We start from the raw sequence: 17,842 nt of genomic DNA, 5'->3' as shown, positions 1-17,842 counted from the left end.
TATCAGTGGAAATGTGAATTCTTTAAAGGCATTGCTAATAATAATTAGAAGCAACTAGCATGATTCAAAATCATGAGTTAAATATAAACATAATAGCATAAGAAAAAATTTCCAACAGTCTGTTAAAAATTTGCAAGTAGAGGATCTTCAGTCCCTCTTTTTCCTAGTAGTTTTGCTAATGACACTTGTTTTGCTCTCTCTGAAGGAGTATTCTTGTTCTTAAACATCAAATATCATTTATGGATATTTCATTGGTAGCATATGGAACAATATGTTCCTTCTTTGCTCTCAGAGTGAGCTTTCAAAAGTAATTTCCTCTTTCACTTTGGTCAAGAGGAGGGGCAGAAGATCTTGAGGTTGAGTATTACACAGAGAAATGTTAGTTCTGCCTTTCGTCTTGGAGCCTCTTACAGTATACAGACCAGGAGAGGTAAACATTTCCCCAATTGGGGGATCCATTCCTTCTACCAGCATCACTTCAGTGTAGAGACCAAGGTAACAATAACCGCACTATTGATTTTCTATAAAATGATCAAATATATTCCAGAGAATTGTACATAATGTAACATGAGAGTGGGATTGATGCGGGAAGCCCTATTGGTTGTGTTAGATCATGTTAACACTGGCAGCACGAGAAAATTGTAATTCTGCACTGGTGATCTTCTTTTTGAGTAGGCTGGGAATAATTATTTGTGTACTGTGAAATTAAGGTAGAGGAATCTATGGAGTACATGAGTCTTTAACTGTGCTAAATGTTTATATACTATCCATCTGAAAGATGTGCTAATAGGATCCAAGTAAAATGGTCAGCGTGTAAATATACTTTTACAGCAGCCTGACTGAATACCTGAGTTTGATTCCTGAAACTCACATGAAGGTGGGTAAGAGAACTCACTTTGTAAAGTTGTTTTCTGGACTCATGCAACTTGGATTGGGCACACCTATCCCAAGAGCAACATTAATAAAAAAATTTGAAAAATAATTCTGTAATTGAAGGATTCTTTCTTTTGTTAAGGAATAAGGCAAAAGAAGATTCACTTCAGAAAACTTCATACATTAAAAATCTAGAAAAGAATGCATGTGCAGCTTGTTTTATTGTCTTCTGGTTCTCAGCTGAGTTATTAATGTGAGGAAAAGGCCAGTTACAAATGCTTACTGTTTATTAATGCATTATGTTATTGTTGTTTTTATGTTATATGTGACATGACTGTGTACATGGAATGATTTTGGATTGAAACTTAATATTGTATCTTCTATGCCTCTCTCTGTTGCTCCCACACCCCACCAAGCAAAGTCCCCTTTCTACTTTCCTGGTTGCTGCAGTTACTAAAAATTACAAAGCATTTCTGTAGACTTTGAATCAGGAGCTCCTGATGAGATGGCCTGGATTGGATTATCTGACTCAAGAGGATCTTTTCTAGTTAAATACATTTACCAGGCTTAAGCATGGAGGGGAATGTGTAGATAGTGGCTGGGTGGAGAGGTTGGAGATCTGAGCTGATTGGGCCTCAACCCAAGAGATATTTAAGTGTCTTAGATCACTTGCAGAAGTGTATGGGGAACTCTGAGAGTCATGTATATATGTAAAAAAAGACTGTAATATCATTCAATATTAATATATTTATCAAAATATGCAAATAATTTCAAAGCAACATTTTTATTTATTTCTAAGGCTTTGAGACTTTGTTATTTGCATAATTTTTCAATGATTTTCACTGATACCAATTTTACCTAACATTTTTATGTGCTGAATAATTTGAACCAACAGCCTGTGTTAATATCAGAATGACTTAGTAGTAAATTTTTAATTCTTTTCATATTTACTAGAAATTGTTGTTGCCATTAGAATTGTAAACCATTTTAATACAAGTCTGCAAAGGGAAATCACCTCCAATGGAAATCGGGGTCATTCCATGTCAGGATGTTTGGATCATTAAGGGAATTAGACAGACCCCACCTTTCCCAACCTTCTGTATTATCAGTCCATGTACCTTCCTAAAGGTGGATATTTTAACATTTTCTTTTAGAAACCACTCAGGAACATATTTTAACAGAGAACATACTCTACATACTCCCAAGATGAGTGAGCAGGAGGTCATTTTCTCCACTGTGAGATTTCATGAGTCTTCAGGGTTACAGAACCAGGTGAGGCCTGAGGAGACTCAGCGGTCCAGAAAAGCTGGCCCCAGAGGTAAGTGTTTTAAGTGTCTAAAATCACTTTTAAAATGTATTTTAAACTTAATAATTTAAAAATATCCTACTGGCTTTATTGAAATGTATAATGTTCCATTTCATCTGGGCTTGGTTAAGCACCAGGGTGAGAGGTAAGAAAAGAGTATTGATTGGAGGATAATTATGTACAAAATTGTGAAAAAATAAAGCAAGATTTAAAATAAAAAGAAACAGAAAGAAAAAATATAACCCTATGTCTACTTCTCGGATGTTTGCTTGTAAAGGAATAAATCAGATTTGCTGATTAGGATAATGTCAATGTGTAAGAAAAATTTATTGGGAATCAAGAAGTGAGAAGGCATTTGGAGGTTTTCTTATTATTTAGTCTAATTAAGAAGGATTCCAAAACCTTTAAACCTAACAGTGCTTAAAAATACATGAAATGTTCTAGAGAAACGAACTCTTAGGAAATAAAACTTAGGCGTTAGAAACAATATTTTCACTTTCAAAGAAAGTGTTTTAATTGTCATAAATATCCAAACATTAATGCTAACAGACAACTATGGTCTGAAAAAACACAAAAAAGTTCTAGAGGAACAAAATTCTAAGGAAATGAAGCTTATGCATTAGAAACAATACTTTCACTCTCAAAGAAAGCATCATAATTGTCATAAATATCCCAACATCTAATGCAACTAGCCAAGAATTGTCCATCAAATTAGGAAGTTTCCTCCTGAGAATAAAGTTGCAGATGAAGGGAGAGGGGATGAGAGGATTAGATTGTGTGGGGATGACTAAACTCCAGTGTGAATTCCCAAAATTATCAAAGAATAATTTGGTTTATTAATGAAACTGAGGAAATCTCAATTTTTACTCTTTTTTACTTACTCTGCACAAGCTACTGCTACAGCTGTGCTCCAAGCTGAGATCTTTTTCTTTTTTGTAGTGGTAATTAGAGGCATGAGTGTCAGATTCCAAATGCCTTAGATACACCAAAATATTTAGTATTATATTGAGCAATTTGAAATTACAGGGAAAAATAGAGAGTTGAGGACCAGAGCAGCTGTGGTTCTCTACCAGTTCTCAGGAACATCCATACCTCTTTATTTCCTCTCCATGCTAAGTTAACTTTCTTGGTGGACTGCATGCCCCTGCTTGGTATCTTGTACTTGGATTGCATCTATGCCTCTAGTGATTTCTGTAGAAGGTACTTTTGTTCATATAGAACTGGGTGAGGGCACATGCCTATCATCTAGCGCTAGGCTGAGTCAGGAGGATTCACAGTACAGGACAACCATTGTTCAAACTTTTGTGAGACTTCATACCTATATGATTTCTTGAGTGGCTACATTTTAGGTAGAAATGTACAATTTTGAGAGCACATTTTCAGTCAGTTCAGATCATAGACTTGTATAAAATTCCCCTTGTTTCCATGCTACACAAATTGTAATTAGTACTGAGGGGTGGTCTTTTCATGGAGAATTTCTTGCTTTGTTTTGTTGATTTAAGTGTGTTCAGTCCCCTGTCAGCTCATTGTGATAGCTCTCGGAATCCTCTGTTCCCTTCGGCTGGTTATCGCTGCTGTGTTGGTGACAAACAGTGAGTAATTGAGATACATCTTTTTTGAACTTGTGCCTAAAAAGTAGCTTTAGACATGAAACATGCAGTTTTACACTCTATCCTTTATCCTGATTGAAATCACTGGATGAGACAGAATCTCTGGACATTAGTGTTTTTTTCCTGATATACTGTAGTGTCTGTTCTCTTTCCTAACTAATCTGTTAGATCTGGGGCTCTTGGGAGTTGCCTTGTTCAGTCATGTTTTTGGTTATGTACTTTCTGAGGACTTGGTGATAGTCTTTTTTTCTGATCTCATGTGATTGTTAATCTTACATAAATATTTTATGAGAGACCACTATGCAAAGAACCGGTGTCCTTATTTTCCTATTTCTTCTATATACATTGAGGTTATGCTTAAGTCACAAGAGTTCATTTGTACAGAGGAATTAAATATTAAAGTTTATTGGATTACTCCACATTGACAGAGGAAATCACTTCCAGGCTGTACTAAAACATAGCTATGTATGTGGATATATTGCATTCCATATTCCCCGAAAAGAATTGTGCTATTTCTTAACATATTTAGTTCATATTTTCATGGTGTGTTAACTATTTATTGAATATTTTACTTAGGTTATAATGTGTAAATTTGTGCTTCAAAGAATGAAGTGAATGGAAGTTACTTCCACCAAAAATTTTCAGTTGTATTATTTACTTTACATGCAACTTACCTTTTAGAAAATTGATGTATCTGTTTCTATAGTGAATTAGTTGAAGTGCTAATTTATAAATGTTAAAGTACCAATGAAAGTAATGATATGTATTGGCTGCCAACATGAAGCTTTTGTCTATTCTTAAATTTTAATATATACTCTTATAAGAATTATTGATATTATATCTGTGACTAATTTAGTTTTTCAGTATACTCAAGAAAAACATGAACTGCAGGAAACTCTAAACCACCACCACAATTGCAACGCCATGCAAAGTGACATTGACTTAAAGGAAGAAATGCTGAGAAAAAAGTCAATAGAGTGTAGTCTAGGCAATGATCTTCTGGAATCGCTCAACAGAGAACAGAACAGATGGTACAGCAAAACCAAGGCTGTCGTAAAATCCTCACAGCACACAGGTATGTAGTCGAATGAGGAATGTGAATACAGAACGACATTAGTAGCCACTGTTTCTTCTCTGGAAGCTTTGAAGTCCAACCAACAACTTAAGATGCTGGTGATCTTTGGGTTAATCATTTGGGGTATCCTTATGTCTGACACTGACTCTTACTGCTCCATGGAAATGAGTTACAAACCACTACCCCTGAAAATTTGATTGTTTCTTTGGGAAAATTTTAGTCTACAACTTTGTTGCTGACAGGACATTGAACTTTTTTCAATATGAGTGTATTTATCACCTAGTTATGCTAAAATGAACTTAGAGCATTTACAAAGATAAAGTTTTAAAAATAATTTGCATATGTGTGTGTGTTTTGTGTGTGTTTATGTATATGTGTGTACCTGTTTACATCTGACATTTTTTTGAGAGAGTTGGCCTGTTTGTAACAAAGCAACCCTTTCTGTAGCAAACAGGAGAGCTTCAACATGGTGTGCATGCAGTGCAGCTATGTGAGTGACAGTGACTGAAGCTAATATATTTAAAATTGCTACATTACAAAACATGTGACAGAAAAAATTCTAAAAACATATTTGACGTATTCCAAACCAATGGAAAATATTTTGTTTCATTACTTTAGAATGACTTCATTGTCTGAAAAGGGTAGCATAGTGATTTAATTATTATGAATATGTGGTTGTGGGAGGGGGATTATAACTTTCTGGACAATCCAGACATTCCAGAAAATTTCAGGCCACTATGAGGACCACAAGGCTATCTCTTCACAGAAAAATGAAGGTTGGAGAAAAAGTTTGTTAGTAAAGAATGGCCATTCCCAGCACCTCACTAAACAAAATATTCATATTGAAGTGACTTTGACACCAAAAGTGCACACCATTTAAAATACTCAAATTGAAATATTTGGCATGTGGTCATACCATTGAAGGCATCAACATAATCTCAAAAATAGACTATGAACAAAAAAAACCTTCCTTTATATGTCTCTTATTTTTCTTAAGATAAGAGCATGCAGCACAGACCATGGAACAATGCTAAGAGCACAATATTATGTAGATCATTGTGGGGATAATACACTAGATCTGCAGATCTAGTAATCTACAGATCCAGAATTCTGCCATCAGTTTAGCTGTCTCTGAGTAGCACATGTTCATTTCTTCTTTTCTAGCCCCTGGTATCTTACAAGCTTCTGCTTCATAGAGTTGGGCTGCTTTAGAAACCTGATCTGCATGGAATCATAAGGTTGTTCCATCCTCAAGTTCATCCATATCAACCATTTGGGTTTTAGTGTAAAAAATGATGTAATTCTCCAGTGAAGGGTGACTTGGAGCTCACTGTATACGTAGAACTGGGCTGTATTTCACTGCTTAGCCTTGGATGGCCTTAAAATAGTGATGACCCTACTGCCTCTCTCTTTGGAGTGCTCAGGTTATAGGCATAAGTCATCGTGCTGGGCTGATTCATTTCCCTTTAAAGGATGAATTGTATACTTTTGTGTGCTCATGCTACATTTTCTCTACTGATTCATCCATGATCAACACATAACCTATTTTTTTTTTGTATCTCTACGGTTACAAACAATGTCATAAAGAACATGGGTGTGCAAGGGTCTCTGGGCATTTTAGAATCTCAATTTATGAGATCAGTGGGATTTTACTCCCCCCCACAGGCTTAATAAATATATTGATCTGTCAACAGAATACCAGAAAGTAATAAGTTTAACCATTTATCTTCTCTGTTGTAGGCAGTGAAATTGAAACATACTGGTTCTGCTATGGTATAAAATGTTATTATTTCATCAAGGATGGAAAATCGTGGGATGAATGTAAACAGACCTGCCAGAATTCCAGTTTATTCCTTCTGAAGATAGATGATGAGGATGAACAGGTACTGTAGACACTTGCCCCTTTACTCTCTTAGAATCTGTATCTAACCATGAGTTACTCAATCCAGATTTGTTTTTAATTGTATATGGTTTACCTGTAACATGTTCAAAACTGTGGGATTCAGGTCTGTTAAGAGGAGCCTCATTACTACAGAGACACTTGTATCTTTCAGTCTTATACCTTTCTCATATGTTACAAGAGAATATCTCAGAAAGCACATCTTTCGCTGATGAAGTTCAACCCTTTGTTATGGTACATCCTGTGGCTGACAGTTTTTTATTTACTTAGAGTGCCAAAAAAACCCCACTTTCTTGAGTTTGCTCTTTGGAATGTGGAAGTGAGGATGCCTAAGATGAGTAATCAGATGACAATAGGGAAAGTAGCTGAGCTCTGGGCCTCTCTGTAAAATGAGATGATATGACAAATGTGGAATTAAATGGTTGACCAGTTAGCTCCATGGAGATTTTCACTGAAATTGCCCATATCTTTACAGCATTGTATTCTTATGTTTTGACAAAAAACATATCCATTTTAAAAATCACTATTTAAAAGAAAACATGGTTTTCAAGATTTTGACATTCATGTTTAAATTATTACTAATCAAATCTCTTAAAATATTAAGAGTATACTTTTTTTAGAGGAATGATTTCAGAATCACTTTGATTCCTTGGTATTCATAACATGGTACAATATTTAGACAAAAATTTAATACATGGTTAAAGAACAACATAAGATTTTTAAAAATTTTCTTATTTTTTCCATCTTTATTAAATTGGGTATTTCTTATTTCCATTTCAAATATTATTCCCTTTCCTGGTTATAAAAAGATTTTAATGTCAAGAAATACACTAATTTCCACTTGATACAGTAACCATAACCAATTTTTAATGTCTATTATTATTATTATTATTATTATTATTATTATTAGTGTAGTAGTAGTAGTACTGGTAGTAATAGTAGTAGTAGTATTTTACTTATTAATTTCTCACTGACTCCCTCCTGGTCACTTCCTCCCATAATCTATATCCCATTTCTCTTTCTCCTCTGATAAGGTGGTGGGCCCCAAGGTTTCCTAGTACCCTGGCACATCAATTCTCCATGACGCTAGCTGCATCTTTTACCACTGAGTTAGAACAAGGCACAGCCCATTTAAAAGAACATAAGCCATGTACAGCCTTCAGTTTTTGAGATTGCCCCATCCCACTTGTTCTGGACCCCTAAGAAACACCACACTTCATTTGTGCATGGAAGCCTAGGTTCAGCCCCCTGTATTTTCTTTGTTTTGTGGTTCTGACTCTGAATGCCACAGGGGTCCAGGTTTCTGTTGGTCTTTCTGTGGCATTCCTGTTCCCTTCAAAGCCCACCATCTTTTCAAATATTCTTCTGTAAGTCCCCAAGATCTATCCACCGTTTGGCTATGGGCATCTGTGTATGTATGATTCAGCTGCTAGAGGGATCCTCACAGATTACACACAGAATCCTGTCTGCAAGGATAGCAGAGTAACCTTAATGGTGTCAGAGATTGATGCTTTTCCATGGGATGTATCTCAAGTTGAGCCAGTTATTGGTTGGCTGTTTCCTCAGTCTTTGTTCCATCCCCAAACACTGCATTTCTTGTAGACAGGGTAAGTTTTGGGTCAAAAGTTTGAGGGTATGTTGGTGTGCCTATCATTCCCCAGGGGTTTTTTATTGACCACAGTATGCAGACTCCCTAGGCTGCATTTAGTCACAGTTAAGGATAACCCTGTTGATTCTTGTGTGCTTCCCATATCACTGGATTCCATCTTTTCATGGAGATGTCCCCTACACTGCCCCCATCAGTTGCAGATTTCCATTCATTATCATTGCCATCAGGAAATCCCTTCCTCCCCTCCTCATACCCAATCTCGAACCCACACTATGTTCATCATCCCCTCTTCCATGCAGTTCTCCCTCTCTCAGCCTTTTGACCATTTAATTCCTGCTTTTAAGTGAGATTTATGCATCCTTGCTTGTGCCTTCTTGCTGTCCATCCACTTGCGTGTATGGAGTGTATAGCATGGGCATCCAAAATTTATAGTTAATGTTCACTTATAAGTGAATACATACCATGTAAACTCTTTTGGGACTTGCTTATCTTACACAGGATGAAATTCTCAAGTTCTATTCATTTTTACCCGCAAAATTCATGATGTTTTTGGTTTTCAGAGAGGAATAGTATTCCATTGTTAAAATGTACCACATTCTTTATCCATTCTTCAGTTGAGGGACATCTAAGTTGTTTCCACTTTTTGGCTATTAAAATCAAACTGCTTTGAACATATCTGAGCAAGTGTCTCTTTTGAGGGAAGGTGGAACATCTTTTGGGTATATGCCCAGGAGTTGTATAGAGAGTTTTCTAAGAAACAAACAAATTGATTTCTAAAGTGTTTGTAAAAGTGTGCCCTCCTACTAGCAATGGAGGAATGTTCCCTTTTCTCCACATTCTTGGAGCATGTGCTATCCCTTCAGTTTTTAATCTTAGCCAGTCTTTTTGGTATAAGATGGGATCTCAGAGTTGTTCTGATCTGAATTTCCCTGATGGCTAAGGACTTTGAACTTTTACTAGTATATTTGTTTGCCATTCATGCTTTCTCTGTTGAGATTTCTTGTGTTTAGCTCAGGCATAGAAGTTGTAATAGAAGAAACTGATTTGTCTGTGAAACAAAATGCCAACTCTAAAATATTCTTGCCTTAATTGTGAGTTCAAGGAAAGGGCTTAGGTACATAGTGAGACTTGGTCTAAGAAACACAGTCCCAAATCCCAGATCTCAGGACACCTGAAATATTTATATAAAAAAGTGATTGAGCTGACATAGTATTGATATAATCTGCTACCAGTAGTAAGTCACTAAAGAAATGGTAGGACTGACCATTGGGAAGACATCAGAGAATGTCATAGAAATGCAGGGAACTTTTCGTGCTTGTTCTGTCATCTAACTGACAGAAATTTCATCATAAGGTGTGCTCTTTCCTTTATAGAAGTTCCTTCAGCAACAGCTTATTCCAGACAATTACTGGATTGGATTTTCATATGATAAAGAAAAAAAGGAATGGGCATGGATTGAAAATGGACCATCTAAACTGTGAGTTTCTGAACACTTCAGACTCTTCCCACTGGTGTGGGGATTGGGAGGAATGTGTGCAAAGGCTTTTCTCTCCTTTTACATGACTTTACTAATTTTCTATGAGCTCATGGGTAAAGAAAATTTGCATAAGGAAGTCTCTGAGCAGATTTTAAAAAGGGAATATGTATGGTCAAGGAACTGAGCAAAATTGAGTTAATACTGCATACATCTCAGAATTGTGTCTTCTACGTTGCAAAGGGCACTAGAAAGTCAACAATTTGAGATGATGTGAAGTGACTCAATGATCTTGACGGATAAAATGGGTGTGAGTCTCTGAGACATTCATGTGACTTTTTTTATTGATGGTAGCTTATATAATTGGTGGTTATTTATAAATATAAGAACATGTTTATATACACCTAAACCTTCCATTTTAATGTATTGTGGAAATCTCAAATTCTTTTGCTAATTTTTAATCTAATAGAAAGCTGTTCACTGATTATCTTTATTAACTATATTTTTTCTGAATTATTTCATATACATAAAATTTGTATGATCATATCACCCTATACTACTATTAAAAGCTCTTTACATGTGTTGTGCTAACTCTTTGTAAGGTAATGTTCATAGGTACGTGGTTGTAGTTTATTCACTGGAAAAAGGAAACTCACAGTGGCCACACCCTCAGTAAAGAATTGAATCTCCCATATAAAGAAAAAAACTAGTATGTAAATGTGTACACTCTCAAGATTTGCATTTTGATACTAATTAGCTTTTGTCTAGCAAAACTTTTCCCCATTGTACTAGATTTGTAGTTGCAATAGGCTATGAAAATTATATAAAAGGAAGTTAGGGGTGCTACAAAACTTTGTTGCAAATAATGGTACCAGATTTGTTATTGCAATTGGCTTCATCTATAAAATTTTTTTAAAAGGAAATTAGTTGTGTTGCAGTACATGGTTGCAAATAATTTGCCATCTGGTGTTCGATCAGAAAATATAATTTCAGACTGCTCCTGGAGTGACCCAGTTCCACAGCGCTCTGTACCCAGATCCTGTGACAGAGAGAGTGGGACTCTCAGAAGTGTTGAGAATCCTGAGAGCACAGTTGAGAACACCACTTCTGCTCACATTCCTGGCTCAAGAGAGACCCACCTGGAGCCCTCTGGACACAGGCACCAAGGAACAGTCTGGAATAGGATCTTTCTAGTATCTGCCTATTTTAGAGCTGATTCTGACACACTGCTCTCTGTATCCAGATCTCACTGAGAGAAAACTAGTCTCCAGGAGTGCTGACACATAGTCTTGCAGGAGGTTCAAGCCATTTTCAGAGACAGCAAGACCAGGTAAAACCAGAGATAATTATATGACGAGATGCAAGTGTAGCAACCTAAGAAATAGAAACCAAGACCACGTGGCATCATCAGAGCCCAGTTCTTCCACCAAAAACAAATACTGGATATCCGAACACAGAAAAGCAGGATTTGGATAAAAACTCACATCTCTTGATGATGATAGAGGATTTCAAAAGGACATAAATATCTCCCTTAAAGAAATACTGGACAACAGATATAAACAAGTAAAAGCCCTTAAAGAGGAAACATGAAAATCCCTCAAAAAATTACAGGAAAGCACATTCAAACAGGTGATGGAAATGAACAAAACCATCCAGTAAATAAAAACAGAATGAGAAACAATAGAGAAATCACAAAGGGTGACTACCCTGGAGATAGCAAACCTAGGAAGAAAGCATAAGTATCAATGCAAGCATAACCAACAGAATACAAGAGATAGAAGAGAGAATCTCAGGGACAGAAGATATGATAGAAAATGTTGATACAACAGAAAGAATTGTAAAACACAAAAAGCTCCTGAACAAAAACATCCAGGAAATCCAGGACACAATGAGAAGATCAAACTAAGGATAATAGAAATAGAATAGGGCAAAGATTCCCAATTTATAGAGGCAGTCAATATCTTTGACAAAATTATTGAAGAAAATTTCCTAAAACTAAGTCAAGAGATTCCCATAAACATACAAGAAGCCTACATAACTCCAAATTGATTGGACAAGAAAAGAAATTACTCCTATTACATAATAGTCCAAACACCAAATGTGCAAAACAAAAGAATATTAAAAGCTATAAGGGAAAAAGCTCAATAACATATAAAGGCACACGCATCAGAATTATACCACAATTTTCAACAGAGTCTATGAAAAGCCAAAGATCCTGTGCAGACATCATACAGACACTAAGAGAACACAAATGCCAGCCCAGGCTACTGTATCCAGCAAAACTCTCAATTACCATAGATGTAGAAACCAAGATATTCCATGACAAAACCTAAGTTTCACAATATCTTTCCAAATGCCAGCCCCACAAAGGAAAATAAATGGAAAACTCCAACACAAGGAGGGAAACTATCCACTAATTTTCTTGCAACAAACTCACAAGAAAAGAGTCACACAAACATAATACTACCTCTGACAACAAAAATAGCAGGAAACAACAATCACTATCCCTTAATATTTCTTAACATCAGTGGGATCAATTCCCCAATAAAAAGGCATAGACTAATAGACTGTATACGAAAGAGGACCCAGCATTTTGCTGTATACAGGAATCACCTCAGTGACAAAGACAGACAGTGTCTCAGAGTAAAAGACTGGAAAACAATTTTTTAAGCAAATTGTTCCAAGAAAAAAGCTGGAGTAGCCATTCTAATATCAAATAAAATCGACTTTTAACCAAAAATTATCAAAAAAGACCATGATTGACATATCACAATCACCAAAGGAAAAATCCAGCAAGATGAACTCTTAATCCTGAATATCTATGCTCCAAATGCAAGGGCACCTACGTTGATAAAAGGAAACATACTAAAGCTCAAGGCACATTACACTTCACACAATAACAGTGGGAGACTACAACACACCACTCACAACAATGGACAAATGAGGGAAATAGAAAATAAACAGAGACACAGTTAAACTAACAGAAGTTATGAAGCAAATGATTTAACAGATGTCTATAGACAATTTCATTCTAAAACAAAAGAATATACCTTTTTCTCAGCACCTCATGGTACCTTCTCTCAAATTGACCATATAGGCAGTCTCTAAAGAGGCTTCAACAGATATACGAAGATTGCAATAATTCCATGCATTCTATCACATCACCATGATCTAATAAGGCAGGTCTTCAATAACAACAAAAATGACAGAAAGGCCACATACATATGTAACTTAACAATGCTCTACTCACTGAAATATTTGTCAAGAAAGAAATAAAGAAAGAAATTAAAGACTTTTGCATTTAATGAAAATGAAGGCACAACATATAAAAACTTATGGAACACAAGGAAAGCAGTGCTAAGAGGAAACGCATAGCTTAGAGTGGCACCAAAAAGTTAACTGGAGAGAGCATATACTAGCACCTTGACAACACACCTAAAAGTTCCAGAACAAAAAGAAGGAAATACACCCAATAGGAGTAGATGGAAGGAAATAATCAAACTCAGGGCAGAAATCAACCAAGTAGACACAAAAAGAACTTTACAAAGCATCAAAAAAACCTGAATCAGATTTTTTGAGAAAATCAACCAAATATGTAAATCCTTAGCCAGACTAACCAGAGGGGAAAGAGTATCCAATTAACACAATCAGAAATGAAAATGAAGACAGAAAAACAGAATCTGAGGAAATTATAAAAAAAATCAGTTCCTACTGCAAAAGCCTATACTCAACAAAACCTGAAAATCTGGATGAAATGGACAGTTTTCTAGACGGATATCAGGTACTAAATTTAAATCAATATCAGATACATCATCTAAACTGTTCTATAACTCCTAAAGAAATATAAGCAATAATTAAAAGTATTTCAACCAAAAACAATGCCCAGGGCCAAGTGGGTTTAGTACAGAATTCTATCAGAACTTCATAGAAAACCTAATACCAATACTGTCCAAATTATTTCACCTAAGGAAAGTAAAGGACCACTACCCAATTCCTTCTAAAAAGTCACAATCATGCTTGAATTTAAACAACACAAAGACCCAACAAACAAAGAATTACAGAAGAATTTCCCTTATGAATATCAATGAAAAAAAGAACCTCAATAAAGTACTCACAAACCAAATCCCAGGACACATCAAAATGATCATCCATCATGATCAAGTACATTTCATCCCATGGATGCAGGGATGTTTCAATGTATTGCAATCAATCAACTAATTTCACTGTATAATAAACTTAAAAAAAACCCATGATAATCTTATTAGATGCTGAGAAAACATTTGACAAAATTCAATACCCCTTTATATTAAAAGTCTTGGAAAGATCAGGAATTCAGGACCCATATCTAAACATCATAAAAGCAATATACTGCAAAGCATTAGCCACCATTAAACTAAATGTAGAGAAACTTGAAGCAATCCCACTAAAATCAGTGACTAGACTAGGTTGTCCACTCTCTCCCTAAGTATTCAATATAGTATTTCAAGACCTAGCAGAACAATCAGACAACTAAAGGAGGTCAAACGCATACAACTTGGAAAGGCATAAGTCAACATATCAGTATGTGCTGTTGTCATGATAGTATACTATAGTGAATGCAAAAATTCCCCCAGATAACTACTAATCCTGATAAACAACTTCAGGAAAGCTGCTGGATATAAAATTAACTCAAACAAATCAGTAGCCTTCCTTTATTCAAAGGATAGACAAGCTGAGTAAGAAATATGGGAAACGACATCCTTCACAACAGTCACAGATAAATAAAATAACTCACGTGATTCTAACCAAGCAAGTATGACAAGTCGCTGAAGAAAGAAATTGAAGAAGTTTCAAAAGATGGAAAGACATGCCATGCTCATGGATTGGCAGGATTAATATTGCAAAAATGGCAACCTTGCCCAATGCAGTCTACAGATTCAATGCAGTCCCCATCAAAACTCCAACTCAATTCTTCATAGAGTTAGAAAGAGTAATTTGCAAATTCATTTGAAATAACAGAAACCCAGAATAGCTAAAACTATTCTCAACAATAAAAGAACTTCCCTTTTGTTGTTAGAGCAATAAAACCCTGACGTCAAGCTGTATTACAGAGCAATAATGATAAAAACTGTACGGTATTTGTACAGAGACAGGCAGGTAGATCAATGGAATAGAACTGAAGATCCAGAAATGAACCCACACACTGATGGTCATTTGATCTTTGTCAAAGGAGCTAAAACCATCCAGTTAAAAAAGATAGCATCTTCAACACATGGTTCTGGTTCAACTAGAGGTCACCTTGTAGAAGAATGCAAAAAATACCATTATTATCACCCTGTGTAAAGCTTAAGTCCAAGTGAATCAAGGACCTCCACATGAAACCAGATATAGTGAACCTAATAAAAGAAAAATTGGGGAAGAGCCTTGAACACGTAGACACTGACGAAAATTTCCTGAATAAAATTTCAATGGCTGATTTTCCAAGATCAAGAATGGACTAATGGGACTTCATAAACATGCAAAGTTTCTGTAGTACATATGACACTGTCATAAAAACAAAGCAACAACCAACAGATTGGGAAACAATATTTACCAATCATACATCTGATGGAGGTTTAATATATAATATATATAAAGAACTCAAGAAGTTAGACTCCAGAGAATCAAATAAACCTATTAAAAATGGGTACATATCTAAACAATGCATTCTCGGCTGAAGAATATCGAATGCCTGAGAAGTACCTAAAGAAATGTTCAGCATACTTAGTAATCATGAAAATGCAAGTCAGTCAGAACAACCCTGAGATTCCACCTCACAGCAATCACAGTAGCTAAGATCAAAAATTCAGTGAAAGTAGATACTACAGAGGTTGTAGTGAAAGAAGAGCAATCCTCCATTGATGGTAGGACTGCCATGTGCTACGACCACTCTGGAAATCAGTCTGGCCTTAGAAAATTTGACATAGTACTAACTGAGAACCAAGCTATACTACTCCTGGGCATATATTGAAGCATATGTTGAAGAGGTGCTCCAACATATAACAAGGACACATGCTCCACTATGTTCACTGCAGCCTTGTTTATACTAGCCAGAAGCTGGAAAGAACACAGATGCATCCTCAACAGTAGACTGAATACAGAAAATGGGGTACATTTACCCTATTGGGTACTATTCAGCTATTAAAATAATGACTTTATGAAATTTATAGTCCAATGGATTGAACTAGAAAATGTCATCCTGAGTGAGGCAACCCAATTACAAAATGATACACATGGTGTATACTCATTTGTAAGTGTATATTAGCCCAATATCACTGATTACACAAGATACAATCCTCTGACCACATGAAGGTCAAGAAGAAGGACAAGCAAATTGTGGATGCTTCAGTAATTCTTTGAAGGGGAAACAAAAATATTCAGAGGAGGAAATACTGAGACAAAGTTGGGAGCAGAGACTGAAGGAAAGGCCATCTAGAGACTGCCTAACTTGGGGATACAGCTACCAAACCCAGACAATATTGCTGATGCCAAGAAGTACATACTAACAGGAAGCTTTCTTCTGGGATGCTATGACAGAGCATGACAAATACTTGCAGCCAACTACTGCACTGAGAACAGGGTCCCCAATGGAGGGGTTAGAGAAAGGATTGCAGGAGCTAAATGGGTCTGCAACTCCATAACAACAACAATATAAGCCAACATGACCTCTCAGTGAATAAACGACCACCCTAATTGTACACCTGGGCAGCATTGTGTTAACCATTGTGGGCAAATCTATTCTATTTATGTTCTCTGTATTTCCCTTTGTGATTTCTTCTACTGAATGTCTCATTCTCTTTTGTTAAGATGAGATTCTGCTAGTTCTGTCTATTTTACCACATAAGTCTTCCCTTTCTCCTTACAACACGAGCATGTAAGACCATGTTTGTATGTCACAATCTGTTTTTACTTTTATCCTAGCACTTTTAAACACAAGATAACAATGGGAGAGGAGAGTCAGCATAAAATAATTCCTTGGCAATATTGAAAATTAGTTTTCCTGCTGACAAAAAATTGCAAATGTGAAAAAAGATGGGGATTTTGTGGTGACAAAGGGACAATGTTTTTTAATGAGCTTAAACAAAAGAATAAATTTTAGGAATGAACTATGATTAATTACATATTATGTTTACTTTGGCATGTAGAATTTTTAATATGACATTTCAGTGAATGTTCAGAACTAAACAGTTGCCCATTGTTGTTTTTGTTCCTTAGTGCTTCAAACACAGTGAAATTCAATGAAAAGCTTGGAGGATGTGTATTTTTATCTAAAACAAGACTAGACCATGTTGACTGTAGAAATTTATACAGCTGTATTTGTGGGAAGAGATTGAATAAATTCCCAGATTTACTCTCCAATTAGTATGAAAGGTAAAAACTGAAATGTCCTGTTTCTTATTTATTTTCTGTAATAATTCATAACTCCTTAGAAATAAGTGTTTTGATCATAGAACTTCATTTGCAGTGAAAACAGAGAGACAATCTTGAAGACTGTTGAATGTTCTGGAATCTGGAATCTGACTTGACAGACCAGAGGACATCTACCTTCCTGGTGGATACAAGATAGATCTTTGGACAGGCTTTCCCCCAAAGCCTGGATGAATGTTTTATTTGTTTTCAAAATTACCATAGAACTAAATAAATAACCCTAATAAACAGCCTGAGTACTTTATTATTAGTAGAATAAATCATCTTTATTACAAGAACAATTAAGAACTAGCATATAGCCAATGGATTCATTTCCCTAATAAAAGACGCAGGCTGGCAGAATGGATTCATCTTTCTGCTGCATAGAAGAAACATGACTTAGAAATAAAGATAGAATTACCTCAGAATAAATTACTAGAAAAAGCCTTCCAAACAAATGAACCTCTCAAGCTTCCCCTGCATGTGCTCTAACATATTCTCCTTTAAATCACATCTTCTTAAATTAGTGATTGTCATAGGTGCATGGTTGCAGGGCACCTAATGGAGCAA

The 17,842-nt window shown here is 35.8% G+C and overlaps 1 protein-coding gene across 2 annotated transcripts in view; it reads left to right on the top strand.

Moving 5' to 3' along the window:
• The first annotated feature begins 403 nt into the window (after positions 1-403).
• The window catches only part of LOC116904548 (killer cell lectin-like receptor 4), a 36,285-nt gene continuing 18,846 nt past the window's right edge, over positions 404-17,842 (top strand). Inside the window, exons 1-8 of one of the 2 annotated variants that reach the window (XM_032907345.1) lie at positions 404-495; positions 2,028-2,191; positions 3,682-3,771; positions 4,646-4,864; positions 6,605-6,747; positions 9,747-9,850; positions 17,081-17,236; positions 17,331-17,523. In XM_032907345.1, coding sequence (XP_032763236.1) covers positions 2,080-2,191; positions 3,682-3,771; positions 4,646-4,864; positions 6,605-6,747; positions 9,747-9,850; positions 17,081-17,228 — 816 coding nt within the window. In that variant the 5' untranslated portion in view covers positions 404-495; positions 2,028-2,079 and the 3' untranslated portion in view covers positions 17,229-17,236; positions 17,331-17,523. Of the gene's footprint in view, positions 496-2,027; positions 2,192-3,681; positions 3,772-4,645; positions 4,865-6,604; positions 6,748-9,746; positions 9,851-17,080; positions 17,237-17,330; positions 17,524-17,842 lie in introns of those variants that run through there. The other variant, XM_032907346.1, reaches the window with a different exon arrangement.

Source organism: Rattus rattus, chromosome 6 (genome assembly GCF_011064425.1).
Source record: "Rattus rattus isolate New Zealand chromosome 6, Rrattus_CSIRO_v1, whole genome shotgun sequence".
Classification (NCBI taxonomy): domain Eukaryota; kingdom Metazoa; phylum Chordata; class Mammalia; order Rodentia; family Muridae; genus Rattus; species Rattus rattus.
Note: the sequence above shows the minus strand (reverse complement) of the source record. Positions and strands in the feature narration are given on the sequence as shown.